The following is a 17185-nucleotide window of genomic DNA, read 5'->3' on the forward strand; positions in this document are numbered from 1 at the left end:
TAGGCAGCACCTTCCAAACTCTCAACCACTTCCACAGAGAAGGACAGGGGCAGCAGGTTCATGGGAACACCATCCTTTGCAAGTTCCCCTCCAAGCCACTCGCCATCCTGACTTGGAAACATATTACCATTCCTTCACTGTCGCTGGGTCAAAATCCTGGAACTGCCTCTTAAAGGGCATTGTGAATCTATCTTCAGCACATGGCCTGCAGCTCACTCCCACCTGCTCAACGATAACTACAGATGGGTAATAAATGCCATCCAAGCCAGTGATGCCCATAAAAGGATGAGTAAAAACAAAACAAAGTTTGCAACTCAAAAGATAAACCTAATCTCCTACTTAATACTGAATTCTTTTCTTTCAGGATGGTTTTCCTCTTGCCGAGTCTCATGGTTCCTCCCATCTCTCCAGGATTGTGTTCGGGCATGTCTATCACCTGTACAAAATGTAACAAAGAATGTTAAAATCTTCATCTTGCTAAGATATCAGCATTAAACTCTTGATTTGACCAAAGCAACTTGCAAACTAACACCCGCAGCATGTTATGGTTTTATATCTTTTAGCTCCTCAGAGTTCTCAACCTCAGGAAGCTCAATCAGTATTTTCAATACAAGGGTCAACGGATGGCTACATGTAGGCATTTTGGATGCAGAGGGATTGAAGGGATGTGAGGATTCTGTGGGAAGCTGTAGTGGAGGTACATGATCAGACAGATCACGTTGAATAGCAGAGCATGTTTGACAGGCAAAATGGCCTCTTCCTACTCCTATCTCTTGATTTTATGTTTTATGAGATAGGTATTAAGAAAATTCATCTTCAATTTTGCCCCTTGGCCATCTATTTTAAACACAGTGAAATCTCTAACCTCAGTTAGAAAGATTTGGCAGTTTGAAGGGCTTGGCTCTGTTTCCATAATAAGACCGTAAGAAATAGGAGCAGAAATTAGGCCATTCAGCCGATTGAGTCTGCTCTGCCATTCAATCATGGCTGATAAGTTTCTCAACTCCATTGTTCCACTTGCTCCCATAACCCTTGATCTCCTTGACAATCAAGAATCTATCTAGCTCAGTCTTAAATACACTCAATGACCTGATCACCACTGCCTTCTGTGGCAGTGAATACCATACATTCACCACTCTCTGGCTGCAGAAGCTTCTCCTTATCTCCATTCAAAAAGGTCTTCACTTTTTCTCAATCCGACAGACTTGTCCCTGACAAAAGCGGGTGACATTGGTCAGAATATCTTAAATAATTCTAGGGAAATCAACATAAAACAATCTTCTCTTGCAGTTTAATTTTTGATCAGGAGTGATTCCTGTTGAAGGGCTTGTACCCCTTGCTGTACTTTTCCAGCACCACACTCTCGACTCTGATTTCCAGCATCTGCAGTCCTCACTTTCTTCTGGATACCTTAAATGACACCATTGCACACTTCGACAAATCTGTACTCTTTTAAGGTTAATAACAAACTGTAATGCAAATCGACGTTATGAACAACCAGGAATAAGTTTTAATACTCTCTTCCATTGGGAAATCAGTTTCCCATTCTGTCACAAAGTCAACCATCTTTGTATTGGCTGGTAATTGGGAGAATCAGCAATGGCTGTGTAAACAGATTCTATGGTGAGCGCTGTCACAGATTAACATGGTCACCATTAGGAATACAGGCCCTGAGGAGGACATTCAGCCATTTAGTCAAACAGCCCAGAAACCGAACCTTCAATCCAACTCACCCATGACGACCAGGTTTCCCAAACTAAACTAGTCCCATTTGCCTGTGTTTGGCCCATATTCCTCCAAACCTTTCCTATTCATGTACCTGTCCAAACATCTTTTAAAATGTTATAACTGTGCCTGCATCTACAACTTCCTCTGGCAGTTAATTCGACATAGGAACCACCCTCTGTGTGAAAAACCTTGTGATTTCAAATAAATCTGTTGGACTATAACGTGGTGTTGTCTGACCTCTGACCTTAACCACGTCCCTCAGAAACAAATGGACTTTTCATAGCTGGGCTACTGGATGACGAACTCCTGGGAAAACTCCTGGATGGAGGGAACAAAGCACTGTGCTTTTCAACACACCATGTGATAAAGCAAGTGGACCTTCTCTCAAAGTGACCAGAGGTTCAAGGGACATGTGAAACAATGGGCCAAAACGATATTCCTCCTCACTTCATTGAAAATGACTGACCAGCTCAGCTCCAAACATACCCAGTGCTTAAACAAAAAACACGATTAACTTAGTGGATATTACATACATACCACAGGATACTTTGTATTAGGATTAAATTCAGTGGAATTGGCATCTGTAGAAGCAAATGCATACAATAAAACTTACTGCATTTGAAACAGATTTTATGTATTTTTTAAACCTGTAGAAAATGATCAGTGATTAAATAGCAATGTTGGTCAGAGGTAACAGGGCTGACTTTAGCAAATAGATCATATTCTGCTCTATCCTTTTCCTATTAAAAAGCACAACTATTGAAAGAATAAATCGCTTGACAGCAAAAACAAAGCAATGAAAATTTTAAATTATGTTTGCCAGATGTACTGATTTGGTTGAAAAATGCACAGTTCACATTTAGGATTATAACATTAATAAGGGAACATAAACGATAACATATGTGTTGGTCAGGGTGGAAAATGAGGTCTTGATGTGGTAATCCAAAAATATAAACTCAAGTCAAACTTCACAAATAATGACATAAACCAGATTTTGTCATAAAATTACCATCAATGATCCACTGGAACAAACAGATGTTTTCAGTAAATTCAGGTGCATATGAAATTTTGTAGGTTGTCATAAAGTAGAAATCACTGAACTGATGAGAACATGACCTTTATTAATTTCTATGAAGAAACCCTAAAAAAAACTACACACTTCAGTCAACTATAACTAAATCTGTACTGACTTCTTATAAACCTTTCTGGCCGTAGAAAACAAATTCTCTTTTGTGAAATGTCAAAGTTCTCCATTATAATAAACAAAATTGGAATATATTTTTTAAAAATCTATTATTTCACCTGCTACCTAATTCTGTGTCTATGGCCCAATCATCATATTTCATAGAGAATGAAATAAAAGTGGAGTATTCTCAACACATTTCAGCTCCTAATTTGCTGGCCTCTGAGAATTAGTCAGTGTTCTGGATGTAGGTTTGCTCGCTGAGCTGCAAGGTTCATTTTCAGACATTTCATCACCCTACTAGGTAACATCTTCAGTGGGTCTTTGGGCGAAGCACTGCTGATGATTCCTGCTTTCTATTTATATGTCTGGGTTTCTTCAGGTTGGTGATGTCATTTCCATTTTTCCTTCAGGTAAAGAGAGAAAAAGGACAGGAAATGACATCAACATAGGAAATGCCATCACCACAGGAAATGACATTGCCACAGGAAATGACATCAACCCAAAGAAACCCAAACATATAAATAGAAGGCAGGAATCATCAGCAGTGCTTTGTCTGGAGACTCACTGAAGATATTACCTAGTAGGGTGACGAAACGTCTGAAAACAAACCTCCCAGCTCTACGAGCAAACCTACATCCAGAATCTCAACCTGAGCTACAAATCTTCTCAAAACTCGTTAACTGGTCAGTGTGATTGGCTCCTTAGTCTACCTGATAGCAGTACTATTGTTAGACATTTCAAGATTGTCTTGACTTGGTGCCAGATTTTAATCATTGTTGGGAAAGGGGAAATTCACAGAGCTCACTAGACCTTTGGTGACAACTTTATTCCGGTGATCTATTATTACTTTTCAACATAGATTATGAAATTCAGGCTAGTATTTCAAAAACTGATGGATATCAAAATCATGGTCTAAGTCACAATTTAATATACTGTATATACTTCTGTAAAAGTCAAAATATTTTAGACTACTTCTTAAGGTTAAATTTATGGGTCGACTAATACAAGGACACTAATTTTGAGGGGCTGAAATTCATGCTACAGTCCATAATTCATTATTATTAGCAGAAGCCCAATTGATCTCCAAACAAATAAAAAAATCAACGAATTATGATAATTGCCAGATCATAACAATAGGAATAAAAATGGATTAGTAAGCTTTTACTTATACATGCAGAATGTAAAACAGAAATGCAATATGGCTTTAAATCACAATTACATGCCACATCTTAAATTAAACATGTCACATACAAAGGTTCATTAAAATCCTGCAATATCACACTGTTCAACATCTTCATCACCAAATAAAGCTTCATAAGCATCAGGATATCATTGGATATTCTTCATCCTCGCTATCTGTGGTTAACAGTAGCACATCATCCACCACTTCTTCGACTGTGCCATCCCATAGATATTAATCCTTTGTACTGTCCAATGCTTTAAAAATTCCACATTTCTTGAATGATGTGAAAATAGTGCAGCTCTTATTTCCTTCCATGAATCAAAGATCCATTCACAGATCAGTGGCAGTGATGGAACCCGCATACTGCCTCCTTTTGTGTAAGTATTTTCTCCATCACATAGCCAGTTTTTCCACTTCAGTATCATCATGTCCTTAAATGGCTTATTGATACCAACGTTTATTGGTTGCAAAACGCTTGTAAGTCAGCGGGGAGCTACAGCTACATCAATGTTATGTGATTGAATCTTATCAACAACATTCTTTACTATATGTGATTTAAACTGATCCCAGATGTGCAAACTCTTTTTCTTGCATAGCCTGCCAGGTCACAAATCTCCAACTTCCGTTATCCATTTTCCACATTCACCTTCACCCATCCAGCCTTGTGAATGCATGTGGATGACAACTCCTTTTGGAAATTGCTCCTCTGGCAAAGTTTTTCTCTTAACGTAGTGCCACCAGCCATACAAGAAAGAACTAAAGTAAACTTACTTTCCTCATAACCAGTGGATCTCACCAAAACTGATTTTTTTCTCCTTTTCAGTTCACATTTCGATTCTCTAGCAAGTTGAGGGTAATAGACATCTTGTTTACATTTCCAATGCATGATCACTTGTAGCCTTCTTTCTGCCGATTTCTGTTGACAAACTGGTGAAACTTTATCTTCTCGTTCAGCAGGCAGCTTCTGTGCAGTCTTAGTTCTCTGCCAAAGTACTAAGTCATGCCTTCTCATGAACCTCGTACACCATCCAGCACTTGCCTTAAAATCCGAAATTCCATCCTTCTCGGATTCGTTTTTAGATTAGATTCTTTACAGTGTGGAAACAGGCCCTTCGGCCCAACCAGTCCACACCGACCCTCCGAAGAGTAACCCACCCAGAACCATTTCCCTCCTAACACTAACACTATAGGCAATTTAGCATGGCCAATTCACCTGACCCGCACATCTTTTGGATTGTGGGAGGAAACCAGAGCACCCGGAGGAAACCTATGCAGACACGGGGAGAATGTGCAAACTCCAAACAGACAGTCACCTGAGGCTGGAATCGAACCTAGGACCCTGTTGTGAGGCAGCAGTGCTAACCACTGAGCCACCGTGTTTTGTGCATGGATTCAGACGGCTTCATGACTGACACATTTTCGATTTTGACGATTCTCACGTACCCACTCAGCAACACTTTTCTCCAACTGCGGCCGCTTGCTGGTTAACCCCTGTTGGTACAGTTTTGTTTTGGCGTTGTCTGAAGTTGATTTGATATCTTTCTCTAATCTCTCACAAGTTTCTCTGAAACATAAAATTCTCTTGCTGCTTCACAGTTATTTCTCTTCTCTGCAACTTCAATAACTTGCAGTTAAAAATGATGCTGTATTTTGTTATTTCTGGAGGGCATTTTTACACAAAGTGATGAAGAAATTTCAAAACCTCAACTAGATATATATGACTGCATTCCACGAGGTTGATTGTCACCTGAATCTTTTGCGCCGAGTTGGTGAGAACTGAACATGGAATCACACAATAGCATTTCCTCATTGTAACATTTATGTACAGGATAATACCTTGACTTACAAATGTTGATCTGTTATCTGTGAAGAAGTAGGGTTGATTTTTACACAAGATTTCTGAAATTTTTCATATCTTTTGGCCAAAAATAGCAGGCCAACTTTCATATGAGATCAACTTTTACTTGAGTATATGTGTCTCCCACAGCACAGCTTTTGAATGGGGTCAAAAAGTATGAATTGTAACTGACCAAGCCTCAAAAAGTTCCAATCCCTGATTGTCATAAATTTCATTCCAAATCAGGCTTCAGTTTAAAAAAAAAATCATAATTTGAATTTGTGGATCAGAACAGTTATTGCAACATCCAAATGCTAGCTCTTATATTAACCTAAATTTGAAGTTTCTACAATAAGGCCCCATCACTGCTTTCTGTGCTGCAGAATGCAAGCTACTGTTCCGATTGGTCCCCCCCTTGTCACGTGGCAGATATTACGTTAGCAAGGACTAATCGGAATAGGACAGTCACAAACTGATACAAACATCAAACATTCCACTGAACCGACGGGATTTACTGACTCGTACCTGACCAATTAAGTGCATTTCGTGCAAACTCGACAACTGCCAACTGCATTCCAAGACAGACACCTAAACAGACACGACAAAAAAACTTAATGAAAACCAAAAGAACTGCGGATGCTGTAAATCAGAAACAAAAACAGAAGGTGCTGGAAAAGCTCAGCAGGTCTGGCAACAACTGTGGAGAGAAATCAAGGTTAATGTTTCCCAGACACTATCAGTTCTGAGGAAGGGTCACTAGATTCGAAGCATTAACTTTGATTTCTCCTCATGGTTGCTGCCAGACCCGCTGAGCTTTTCCAGCCATTTTGGTTTTTGTTTGTGACAACAGAAAGCCTAATGATCCCATTATCATTTACAAGACAAGTGCACGGTGGTTGTTGTGGGGAGAGCGTTGGTTGAAATTGTCTTACAATAGTGTGAGGCATTGACTGGGGATACAGTGAGATGTAGCAGTGAGAGAGACGTCAGACTCAAGGCCCCTCCTCCCCCATTCAGCTGCACACAGGGAGGTTGATAATGTTTTAATATTTGGTTTACAAGGGGGGGGGGGCAGTTAGCTCAGATGCTGGACAGCTGGTTTATAAGGCAGAGTGATGCAATTAGCACAAGTTCATTTCCTGCACCAGCTGGGGTTACCATGAAGGACTCTCCTTCTCAGCCTCTCCCCTCACCCAGGGCATGGTCACCCTCAGGTAAAGCTCACCATGAGGCACTTCCCTGTGTAGCGAGACAGACTGCTCCAAGTGACCTGATGAAGGAGCAGCGCACCAAAAGCTTGCGATTTCAAATAAATCTGTTGGGACTATAACCATGTGTTGTGTGACTTCTGAACTACTCCACCCTAGTACAACACAGGCACCACAAAATGAGACAATAGCTGCCTGGAACATTTTACTTACCCAGCATAAATAATGTTAATGCTGCTCTTTTTGTGTCACTAATACATCGCTACTTTTTAGGGAAATAATTCAAGGCTTTTAACATCGAATGTTATAATTGTGCGACAATTAAAAAGATTTCAAAATCTAATAATATCCAAGGTCCTATTGCAGAATATTTTAAAATGATCTGAATTTAAACAGAAGACCGACTTAACTTTCAAAGCTAATTTCTTAAGCAACAAAGTCAACAAAGCCATAACATCCCACCAAAACTAGTAAAAAAAATAATTTTAACTCAACTTTCGTCTTCCAGGAATGTGAACTATTTAAGTGGAATGATCCGACACTAAGTGAGCAAATTAGCAAGTTGGAAATCTACCCCACAATTTTCTAACATTATAATTCATGGGAGTGCCAGTTTGCAAATCCACCTACACTATTCTGCTGCTGTTCAGGTGGAATGGAGTTGTCAAAATACTGGATAAACCAGATAATATAATGACTGCTTGCAGATCAAAGACAGAAAGGCAATGGCCTAGTGGTATTATTGCTACACTTCTAATCCAGAAACTCAGCTAACGTTCTAGGGAACCACATTCAAGGGCCAGGCAATGACAAGAGATAATTTAAAAAAATCATCCATTGATATTCAATAGTGTTACCATCACCGAATGCTCCAATGTCAACACCTTTGGTATTGCCATTGACCAGAAACTGACTGGACTCGCCACATAAATACAGTGGCGACATCAGCAGGTTAGAAGCTAGGAATACTGCAGCAAGTAACTCACCTCCTGACTCCCCATCTACAAGGCACAAGTTAATACTTGCCTGGATGGGTGCAGCTCCAACAACACTCAAGAAGCTTGACACCATTAGAACAGAGTAGCTTACTTGATTGGCACTGCAGCTACAAACAGCCACTCCCTCCACCACCGATGCTCAGTAACAGTGGTGTGTACCATCTACGAGATTCACTGAAGAAATTCACTGCAGAAGATCCTTAGACAGCACCTTCCAAACCCACAACAACTTCTATCTAGACGGACAAGGGCAGTAGATACATGGGAACACCAGCACCTGCAAGTTCCTCTTCAAGCCACTGATTATTCCAACTTGGAAACACATCGCTGTTCCTTCACTGGTCAAAACCCTGAAATTCCCTCCCTAAGGGCATTGTGGGTCTACCTGCAGCATATGGACTGCAGTGGTTCAAGAAGGCAGCTCACTACCACCTTCTCAAGGGGGCAACTGTGGATGGTCAATGAATGTTGGGCCAGCTAGCGGCACCCACATCTCAGGGATGAAGAAAAACCAATGAGCATAATCACTTTATACAATGAATTTCAGGCCAGTCTTTCAAAAAAACCATTTGATACAAAAATGATAGTCTGCATCACGATTTATCACCTACTTACGAATGGAGAATTTAAATAGATACAAATTATATTCGAGTGGCTCTCCGAAGTTCCACATCATAAATTTAATTCCAAACCTCAGTTTAAAATTTAATAACAATTTGATGTTGCAGATCTGAACAGGAATTACTCCTTTCACATGCTTCACCGGAGCTTTATGGGAGTGCTGTGCCACAAACTGGCACTAAGAAAATAATGGAGCATCGGGATAAAAAATTGCCTTCAAGGATCTGGGTTTTCAGGAGTGTCAAAGGAGCAGACAGAGGCAGAGAGGTTTAAGGTGGAAATTCCAAAGCTTCAGCAGGAAATGGCATAGTCACCAACAGTGAACACAGATAGAACCAACGTACCTAAAAATGGTTTCTTTTGTCTTCTGGCCCAAGCAATAGCGAGGATCTTGCCCTCTGTACCTCGAAAACCGAAACCACCAGGAACCAAGACTCCACTGTGAGGAACCATGGGCATTTAGAGGTCACAACACTCCAGGAACAAGAGTACACGCCACTACAGCAATCCAGTTTTTAACTTTACTTGATGAATTCGCTCTTTAAAAACTCTCAATTTTAAAATTGAATGTTGGTATCAAATGTTTCATTTAATAGGGAGAAGTGACAAAGTAGAATTCTCCCACCATTTCTTATCCTGTTTTGTAATTTTCTATCAGCCTACATTATCTGACACCTACTTTTAACCCATTTCAGTTTTCAAAACAATGTCTTCCTGGGATTTAACATCAAAATCTTGACCAAAACTAAGATTCTTCTCGAAACACTAATTTTACCCTGAATCAGAGTCATAAAGATGTACAGCACGGAAACAGACCCTTCAGGCTAACTTGTCCATGCCAACCAGATATCCTAACCTAATCTAGTTCCCGTTTGCCAGCACTTGCTATATCCCTCCAAACCCTTCCTATTCATATACCCATCCAGATGACTTTTAAATGTCATAATTGTATCAGCTTCAACACTTCCTCTGGCAGTTCATTCATACATACACCACCCTCCGTGTGACAAAATTGTCCCTTTTAAATTTTTCCCTCTCACCCTAAACCAATGTCCTCTAGTTCTGGAGTCTCCCTCCCCAGGGGAAATACCTTGGCTATTCACCCCATCTTTGCCCCTCATGATTTTATACACGTTTAAGATCACCCCTCAGCCTCCAATGCTCCAGGGGAAACAGCCCCAGGCTATTCAGCCTCTCCCGGTAGCTCAAACCCTCCAACCCTGGCAACATCCTTTAAATCTTTTCTGAACCTTTTCAAGTTTCACAACATGTTTAATAACTTCACATTTCCACTGTGAGGACACCTGGTGTGAGCGGCAACATTCCTTAGGCATTCTTCATTGCTCTAACTTTATACATGCTGCTAATTTACCGTCAGAATATTCAAAGCAAAATGTTGGAACAACAAAGCGACTTGTGCAGATTGCAAAGGCTAACATATTTATTCACCTCACCAGAAATGTGCGTGGAGAGTATCTTGCTGGGATAAAATTCTTATTATTCTGGACAAATCATGATAGATAAAACACTTTAAAGAGCTTACTTGGCACTGCACAGGTTCTGCCAGGCTTCATGGTACTTGACCGGCTCATCCAATTGTCTACAAGGTTCCAAGTCTGCGGAGTCAATGTACTGTGAAATAAAATGATGTGCTTTTATCACTTTGAATCTTACACAATACACCGAAACGAGTTCACAGATTAGCGACATTTAAAAATCTGTGGCATGTCTTTAAGAAAGCAACATTCATATCTCTTAAAAATTTACTTCTTTTAATTTTGTGCACCATATCCACAGTTTGCAGGTTATCCCCTACAATGGGGAGATCAAATATAGAATGGGGTGACCACCTTTGTTCAACCTACAAACAGCAGCCCTGAGCTTTTTTGCCCTCGGCATTTCAATTCTCCAACAAGCCCTTGACGTTTATGTAAAGGTAACTTCAGTGAATGAATTATAATTTACCTTCAGCCACCCAAGCAACACCTCCTGGCAGACACCAGTGGTTATTCAGTTAGAGTAACTATATTGACAGAGTCAGCCTTGAGGTGCCTTGGCCAAACAGCAATCCAGAAGGTGACGGTACTGATGCCTTCCATATCTTGCTAAACATTTCTTTTTGAAAAGCAATGAAACGGATAATGACCAAGAACAGGAATCCTGGCTGAATATTCTCTCCCTTACCAAACAGCTGTGAGACACAGAGGTCCCCTTTCTGAAGATTTTTGTGATTGGGGGGTGTGTGCCAAGGTTCTGTCTGCACTCACATGTAGATTGACGGGTGTCAAGGACTGCTCCGAGAGCAAAGTACATCAGAGTTGTTTTCCAAACACACTCTCTCTCTCACCTGCTCTTCACAGGTGGGATTGGGAGAGGCCTGAGAATGGGGCACAGAATGGGCATCAGAGAAACAAAGGGAGGCCTTACTGATGGAATGGTTGTTGACAGCAAGAGTCATTTTGGTCTTAATCTTGCTTAAAATGTGCGACCCTTGAAATGACTCTCCTCACAATCTCCTCTCTGTATTTAGCTGGGTGGTTCAGTGGGAGATATTGAGAGCATGCCTTTCATTGAAGCATTCTGACTATTCCAGTTCAAAGCCAAAAGAGACAATTTCTGCAATGTTCATGTCAGTTTATATCCTCAGGTGACTGTCTTCTCATTAATGGGATGTGGGGTATCTCTGGCTGGGCCAGCATTTATTGCTCATCCCTAATTACCCAGAGGGCAGTTAAGAGTCAACCACATTACTGTGGGTCTGGAGTTACATGTTGGCCAGACCAGGAAAGGCTGACAGAAACAAACAAAGGCAGATGCTGGAAATCAGAAAAGGAAAATAGAAATGATTTGGAAAACTCAGCAGCTTCTGCAGAGAGAAAGCTGCAGGTTTAGGATTCCAAGACCCTTCTTCAGAAATGCACCTGAAATGTTCAGTCTCGTTTCTCACCACAGAAGCTGCCAGACCTACTGACTTTTCCAAGCAATTTCTATTTTCCTTTCTGACTTCAATCATCTGCTTTTATTTGTTTCTGCCATCTTTACCTGGTCTGGCCTACACATTACTCCAGACCCACAACAATGTGATTGACTCTTAACTGCCCTCTGGGTAATTAGGAATGGGCAATAAATTCTGGCCCAGCCAGAGATACCCCACACCCCGTGAATGAGAAGACAGTTACCTGAGGATATAAACTGACATGAACGTTGCAGAAATTCTCTCTTTTGGTTTTGAACTGGAATAGTCAGAATGCCTCAATTAAAGGCATGCTCTCAATATCTCCCAGAAATTGCTGAGAAAACTCAGCAGGTCTGGCATCTTCTGTAGAGAGAAAGCTGCAAGTTTAGGGTCCAATGACCCTTCTTCAGAAATGCGCCTGAAACGTTCAGTCTGCTTTCTCTCCACAAATGCTGCCAGACCTGCTGTTTTCTGTTTTTTTTAAGGTAAGCGACAATTCCCTTCCTTAAAGGACATCAGTGAACGAGATAGGTTTTCATGATAATTGACAGTTCTTACATACTTGTCATGACGCTAGCTTTCCTGTGTTCCTGATCTTTGCTGAATTCAAGTTTCAGTGACCCCAGGACATTGGCCTGTTGTTCTGGGTTACTGGCCCAGTAACATAACCACTATGTCACTACTTTCCTGCTGATATTTGAGCCTTGGGAGGATCTATATGTTGTCACTGGATTGGATTTTTGTCTGAATAGCTTTAGATTTGCTGTTACCCAGAGACATCTAATGAGCTTTACCATGACAGGTTAGTGTCTCAAGCCAGCCAAACACCACAGTGTCCTCTACAAGCCATACAGGAACTGCACGAAAGGGGAAAGCAACCGTGGATCTCCTTAACGAGACAGATTGAAGAGTCATTAGTGGGCATCTCATAGTCAGGAAGTGTTTGTTAAAGTCATGACAGCAACGTTAAAGCTGGTACAGAAAACAATACAAAGTGTATGAAAGGTTGAACTAAGAATGCTACAGAATGAGTTAAAAAAAAATCATTTGACAAGTCTTCAACAATATTGAAAAGTGGGAGGAATTTCACTCCACACTTATGGAAGTTAATAATCAGTGCAAGAATATTTTCTTGGCAGCAATTAAGTCTTGGCATGATCTTAAGGAGATGCTCCGACTGGAAGACTCATACTCTAAAATTTGCATTGACAGGAAATTTGCTACTTTTGAGCCAGATGGAGCTTGGCTTTTGGAAAATAAATTAAATTCCCGCTGCACCTTCTCACCTTTGACTGTGCATGTGTTTTGGCTGGAAGTTTCTGTGTGACTTGTTAATGGTGAGGAGTGAGTGCTGTTAACATTACTATTATTTCTAAAGCAGAATCCCTTCCAAAGCCACTTTCCTGTTGGAAAAATTTGAAGTGCTGGAAAAAAAAGGCTTTACCTGTTTAATTGTTCTTTTCCTTCCTGTAGCATGCAGATTACCTCTCTAAGCTTCTCCAATGCAAATGAAATTAGATTAGATTACTTACAGTGTGGAAGCAGGCCCTTCGGCCCAACAAGTCCACACCGACCCGCCGAAGCGCAACCCACCCAGACCCCTACATGTACCCCCTTTTACTTAACACCACGGGCAATTTAGCATGGCCAATTCACCTGACCTGCACATCTTTGGACTGTGGGAGGAAACCCACGCAGACACGGGGAGAATGTGCAAACTCCACACAGTCAGTCGCCTGAGTCGGGAATTGAACCCGGGTCTCTGGTGCTGTGAGGCAGCAGTGCTAGCCACTGTGCCACCGTGCCGCCCACAAGTGAAAGATTCAACTAAACCACTGCCAGAGTGTGGTGGAGGCAGGCTTGACTGAAATTCTCAAGAGGGTATTAGATCATTAATTGAAAGAGAAGTAGTTGACAGGTAAATGGGGACAGACAAGGTGAATTGCTTCTTCAGGGAGCTAACACAGAATTACATAGAATGGCCTTCTTCCGTGCTGTAACCCATGATATCAAGAAAATATTCTATTTTTAGATACCTTTATATCCATCGTGACTATCATGGCACACGTCATAAATTATGAGGCAGTTCATATCAAATAAGATTTCATTTTTGTTTGAAGACAGATTCGATCATTTATAAATTTCACCTGAAACAACTACTGACCATCTGGTAATATGACACCGAAAAAATTTGATTTGGTTTTAAAAGGTTTGCTGGACACAGTTTAAAAATGCATTCAGCACAGTTTAGCGTGTGGGAAAGAAATACACTGACAACGTGTAATTTAAGAGATGGTAAATCAGCAGTTACTCCACTCACCTTGACTTCCAGTTTCTGATTAATAGCCAGAGCTGCGTGTTCCAAAGCCTTTATGACTGAGGCATAGGAGTCGGAGAGTTTGGTATATTTACCAACCAACGCAATGGAGCATGTCTCGAGTGTGCGATCATACCTGGTTTTAGATTTTGCAATTGGAAAGGAAGAGAATAGGACATGTCACAAAAATCGATAAGCTGAATAAAATGTGTAAGTTGTTGTGTTGCCATAGTCTTACCAGACCATAGGGGCTGCTCGCTCATTAGAGAGAAGTGACGGGTGGTGATTTAACGTGAGGGCCACCAGCCCTCAGGCGAGGGGAAAGGTTGGGAAGGAGAGTCCTTCATGGTAACCTCAAACCAGTGATGGGAATTGAACTCATGCTGTTGGCATTGCACTGCTCTGTAAACCAACAATCCAGCCAACTGAGATAAACCAATTCCCAAAATGTGTAATTTTTACACGTTAATGTGAATAAATAAAACCTTGTACCACATCACCTGAGAGAGGACGTTAAGTATTGAAGAAATAACATTCATGCTCAGGCCAAACAAAGCAAGGATTTGCACACATAGTTTGAGAGAGGTGTACTGAGTTAAGACTTTCCCAAAGCATTTTACAACCAATTAATTACTTTCAAAATGCAATTACTACTGTAGCATCAGGAAACACAGTTTCCCATTGCAAGGTTCCATTACAATGAGATCAATGATTAAAACATTGATTTTAGTTCGGGATAAACACCAGTCACAGAATCTAGAGATCTCCCCTGCCGTTTCTCAAAGAGCATCATGGCATTCAGAGGGACCTCAGCCTAATTGCTCCTCTCAAAGACAGCACTTTCAACAATGAAGCATTCCCTCGACTAATGCATGGGAGGGTCAACCTAAGATTCGGAAAACTAGAAATCCAAACTTCCATAGTTTTTGTTTATTCCAATAATTCACATGATCAATTGAAGCTGCGAATCCTATCAGATCGAATGGATCAGTTGGAGCAGCAGTTAGAGGCAGAGGCAATGAGGAGTTTACAGGAGGTAGGGGGTGTGATGGATGGCAATTATAGGAAGGGAGAAAAGTGACAGATACAGGCAGGTAGATGGGCTGCTGCCAGGAAAGGTAGGACAGGGAGGCAGGACATGCAGGAGTCTGATGTGGCTATCACTATCTCAAATAGGTATGCTGTTTTTGGAAAACGTATGGGGTGATGCACTCTCAGGGGAATGCAGACACACATCCAGCTTACTGGTATTGAGACTGGCTCTAAGTTAACGAGGGCTGCATCAGGGTCTAAGTGATCAATGGTGATAGGGGACTCTCTAATCAGAGGCACAGACAGGCATTTCTGCGGCCAACAGCGAGAAATCAGAATGATGCGTTGCCTCCCTGGTGCCTGGGTCAAGGATATCTTGGATAGAGTGCAGAACATTCTCAAAGGGAGAGGGACCAGCAGGAGATCATTGTACACATTAAAACTTAGGACATAGGAAGAGAGAAGGATGAGACTCTGAGGAAAGAATACAGCGTGTTAGACAGGAATCTAAAAAGGAGGTCCTCAAGCGTGGTAATATCTGGATTACTCCTGATTTCACGAGCCAGTGAGAGTAGGAATAGAAGGATAGAGCAGATGAACATGCAGCTGAGGTGCTGACGCAGGGGAGTAGAATTCGCATTTTTTGATCATTGGAATCTCTTCTGGGGTAGAAGTGACCTGTGTAAGAAGGACGGATTGCATCTGAATTGGAAGGGGACTAATATACTGGTGGGGAGATTCGCTAGAGCTACTCGGGAGGATTTAAACTAATGGCCAGGGGACCCAGGGAGATAGTGTGAAAAGAGATCAGTCAGAGATTGGTACAATTGTAAAAAGGAACAAGTGAAGCAGTCAGGGCAGGCAGGAACAAAATAGAGAATGAGGTAAATTAAACTGTATTTTATCTATTTCAACGCAAGAGGCCTAACAGGTAAGGCAGAATTCAGAGCATGGTTGGGAAGATAGGACTAGGATATCATAGGAATTAGAGACATGGCTCAGGAATAGACAGGACTGGCAGCTTAATGTTCTAGGGTATAGATGGTATAGGAAGGATCAAAAGGGGGTGGGGGCAGAGAGGAGGGGGAGTGGCGTTTATGATTATGGATAACATTACAGCTGTACTTAGGGAGGATATTCCTGGGAATACATCCAGGGAAATTATTTGGGTGGAAGTGAGAAATAAGAAAGGGAGGATCATCTTACTGGGACTGTACTATAGGCCCCTCAGTAGTCAGCGGGAAATTGAGAAACAAATTTGTAAGGAGATCGGTTATCTCGAAGAATCATAGGATGGTTATGGTAGCAACATAGAAACAGTCCAAACATAGACTGGCACTGTTGTAGTGTTAAAGACTTGGATGGAGAGGAATTTATTAAGTGCGCATGAGAAAACTTTCTGATTCAGTACGTGGATGTACTTACTAGAGAAGGTGCTTGACCAACTCTTGGAAAATAGGCAGGCAGGTGACTGAGGTGTCAGTGGGGGAGCACTTTGGGACCAGAGACCATAATTCTACTGATTTTAAGATAATGATGGAAAAGCTTAGACCGGATCTAAAAGTTAAACTTCTAAATTGGAAGAGAAGCAACTTGTTATTAGGCAAGAACTTTCAAAAGTTGATTGGGGGCAAATGTTTACAGTTAAAGGGATGGCTGGAAAATGGGAAGCTTTCAAAAATGACATAGCGAGAGTTCCTGTTAAGATGAAGGGTATAGGTGTTCCTGTTAAGATGAAGGGTATAGGTGGTAGATGCTGGAAGATCAGAGAAATTGAGGTTCTGGTCAAGAAAAAATAGCAAGCATTTGTCAGGTATTGACCACAGAGATCGAGTGAATCTCTAGAAAAGTATAAAGGCAGTAGGAATAAACTTAAGAGGGAAATCAGGAGAGCAAAAAGGGGTCAAGACATAGCTTTGGCAAATAGGGTTAAGAAGAATCCAAAGGGATTTTATAAATATATTAAGGACAAAAGGTAACGAGGGAGAGAATAGGACCCCTTAAAAGATCAGCAAGGTGCCAATGTGTGGAACAGCATGAGGTAAGGGACATACTAAACAAGTATTTTGTTGCCTGATTATTATCTTATTAGCCCTAAGAAATACCTCACTTCTGTGAA

General features: G+C 41.2%; 1 protein-coding gene across 6 annotated transcripts in view; it reads right to left on the reverse strand.

The window, feature by feature from the left end:
- ctps1b (CTP synthase 1b) overlaps positions 1-17185 on the reverse strand; it is a 63283-nt gene that overhangs the window by 19257 nt on the left and 26841 nt on the right. For all 6 annotated transcript variants that reach the window (XM_072547985.1, XM_072547987.1, XM_072547983.1 and 3 more), the window contains 6 exons: positions 14038-14170; positions 10305-10393; positions 9106-9200; positions 6460-6522; positions 2266-2309; positions 340-436 (listed from right to left, as the gene is read on the reverse strand). In XM_072547985.1, coding sequence (XP_072404086.1) covers positions 340-436; positions 2266-2309; positions 6460-6522; positions 9106-9200; positions 10305-10393; positions 14038-14170 — 521 coding nt within the window. The remainder of the gene's footprint in view (positions 1-339; positions 437-2265; positions 2310-6459; positions 6523-9105; positions 9201-10304; positions 10394-14037; positions 14171-17185) is intronic.

This window comes from Chiloscyllium punctatum, chromosome 27, assembly GCF_047496795.1.
Source record: "Chiloscyllium punctatum isolate Juve2018m chromosome 27, sChiPun1.3, whole genome shotgun sequence".
Lineage (NCBI taxonomy): Eukaryota > Metazoa > Chordata > Chondrichthyes > Orectolobiformes > Hemiscylliidae > Chiloscyllium > Chiloscyllium punctatum.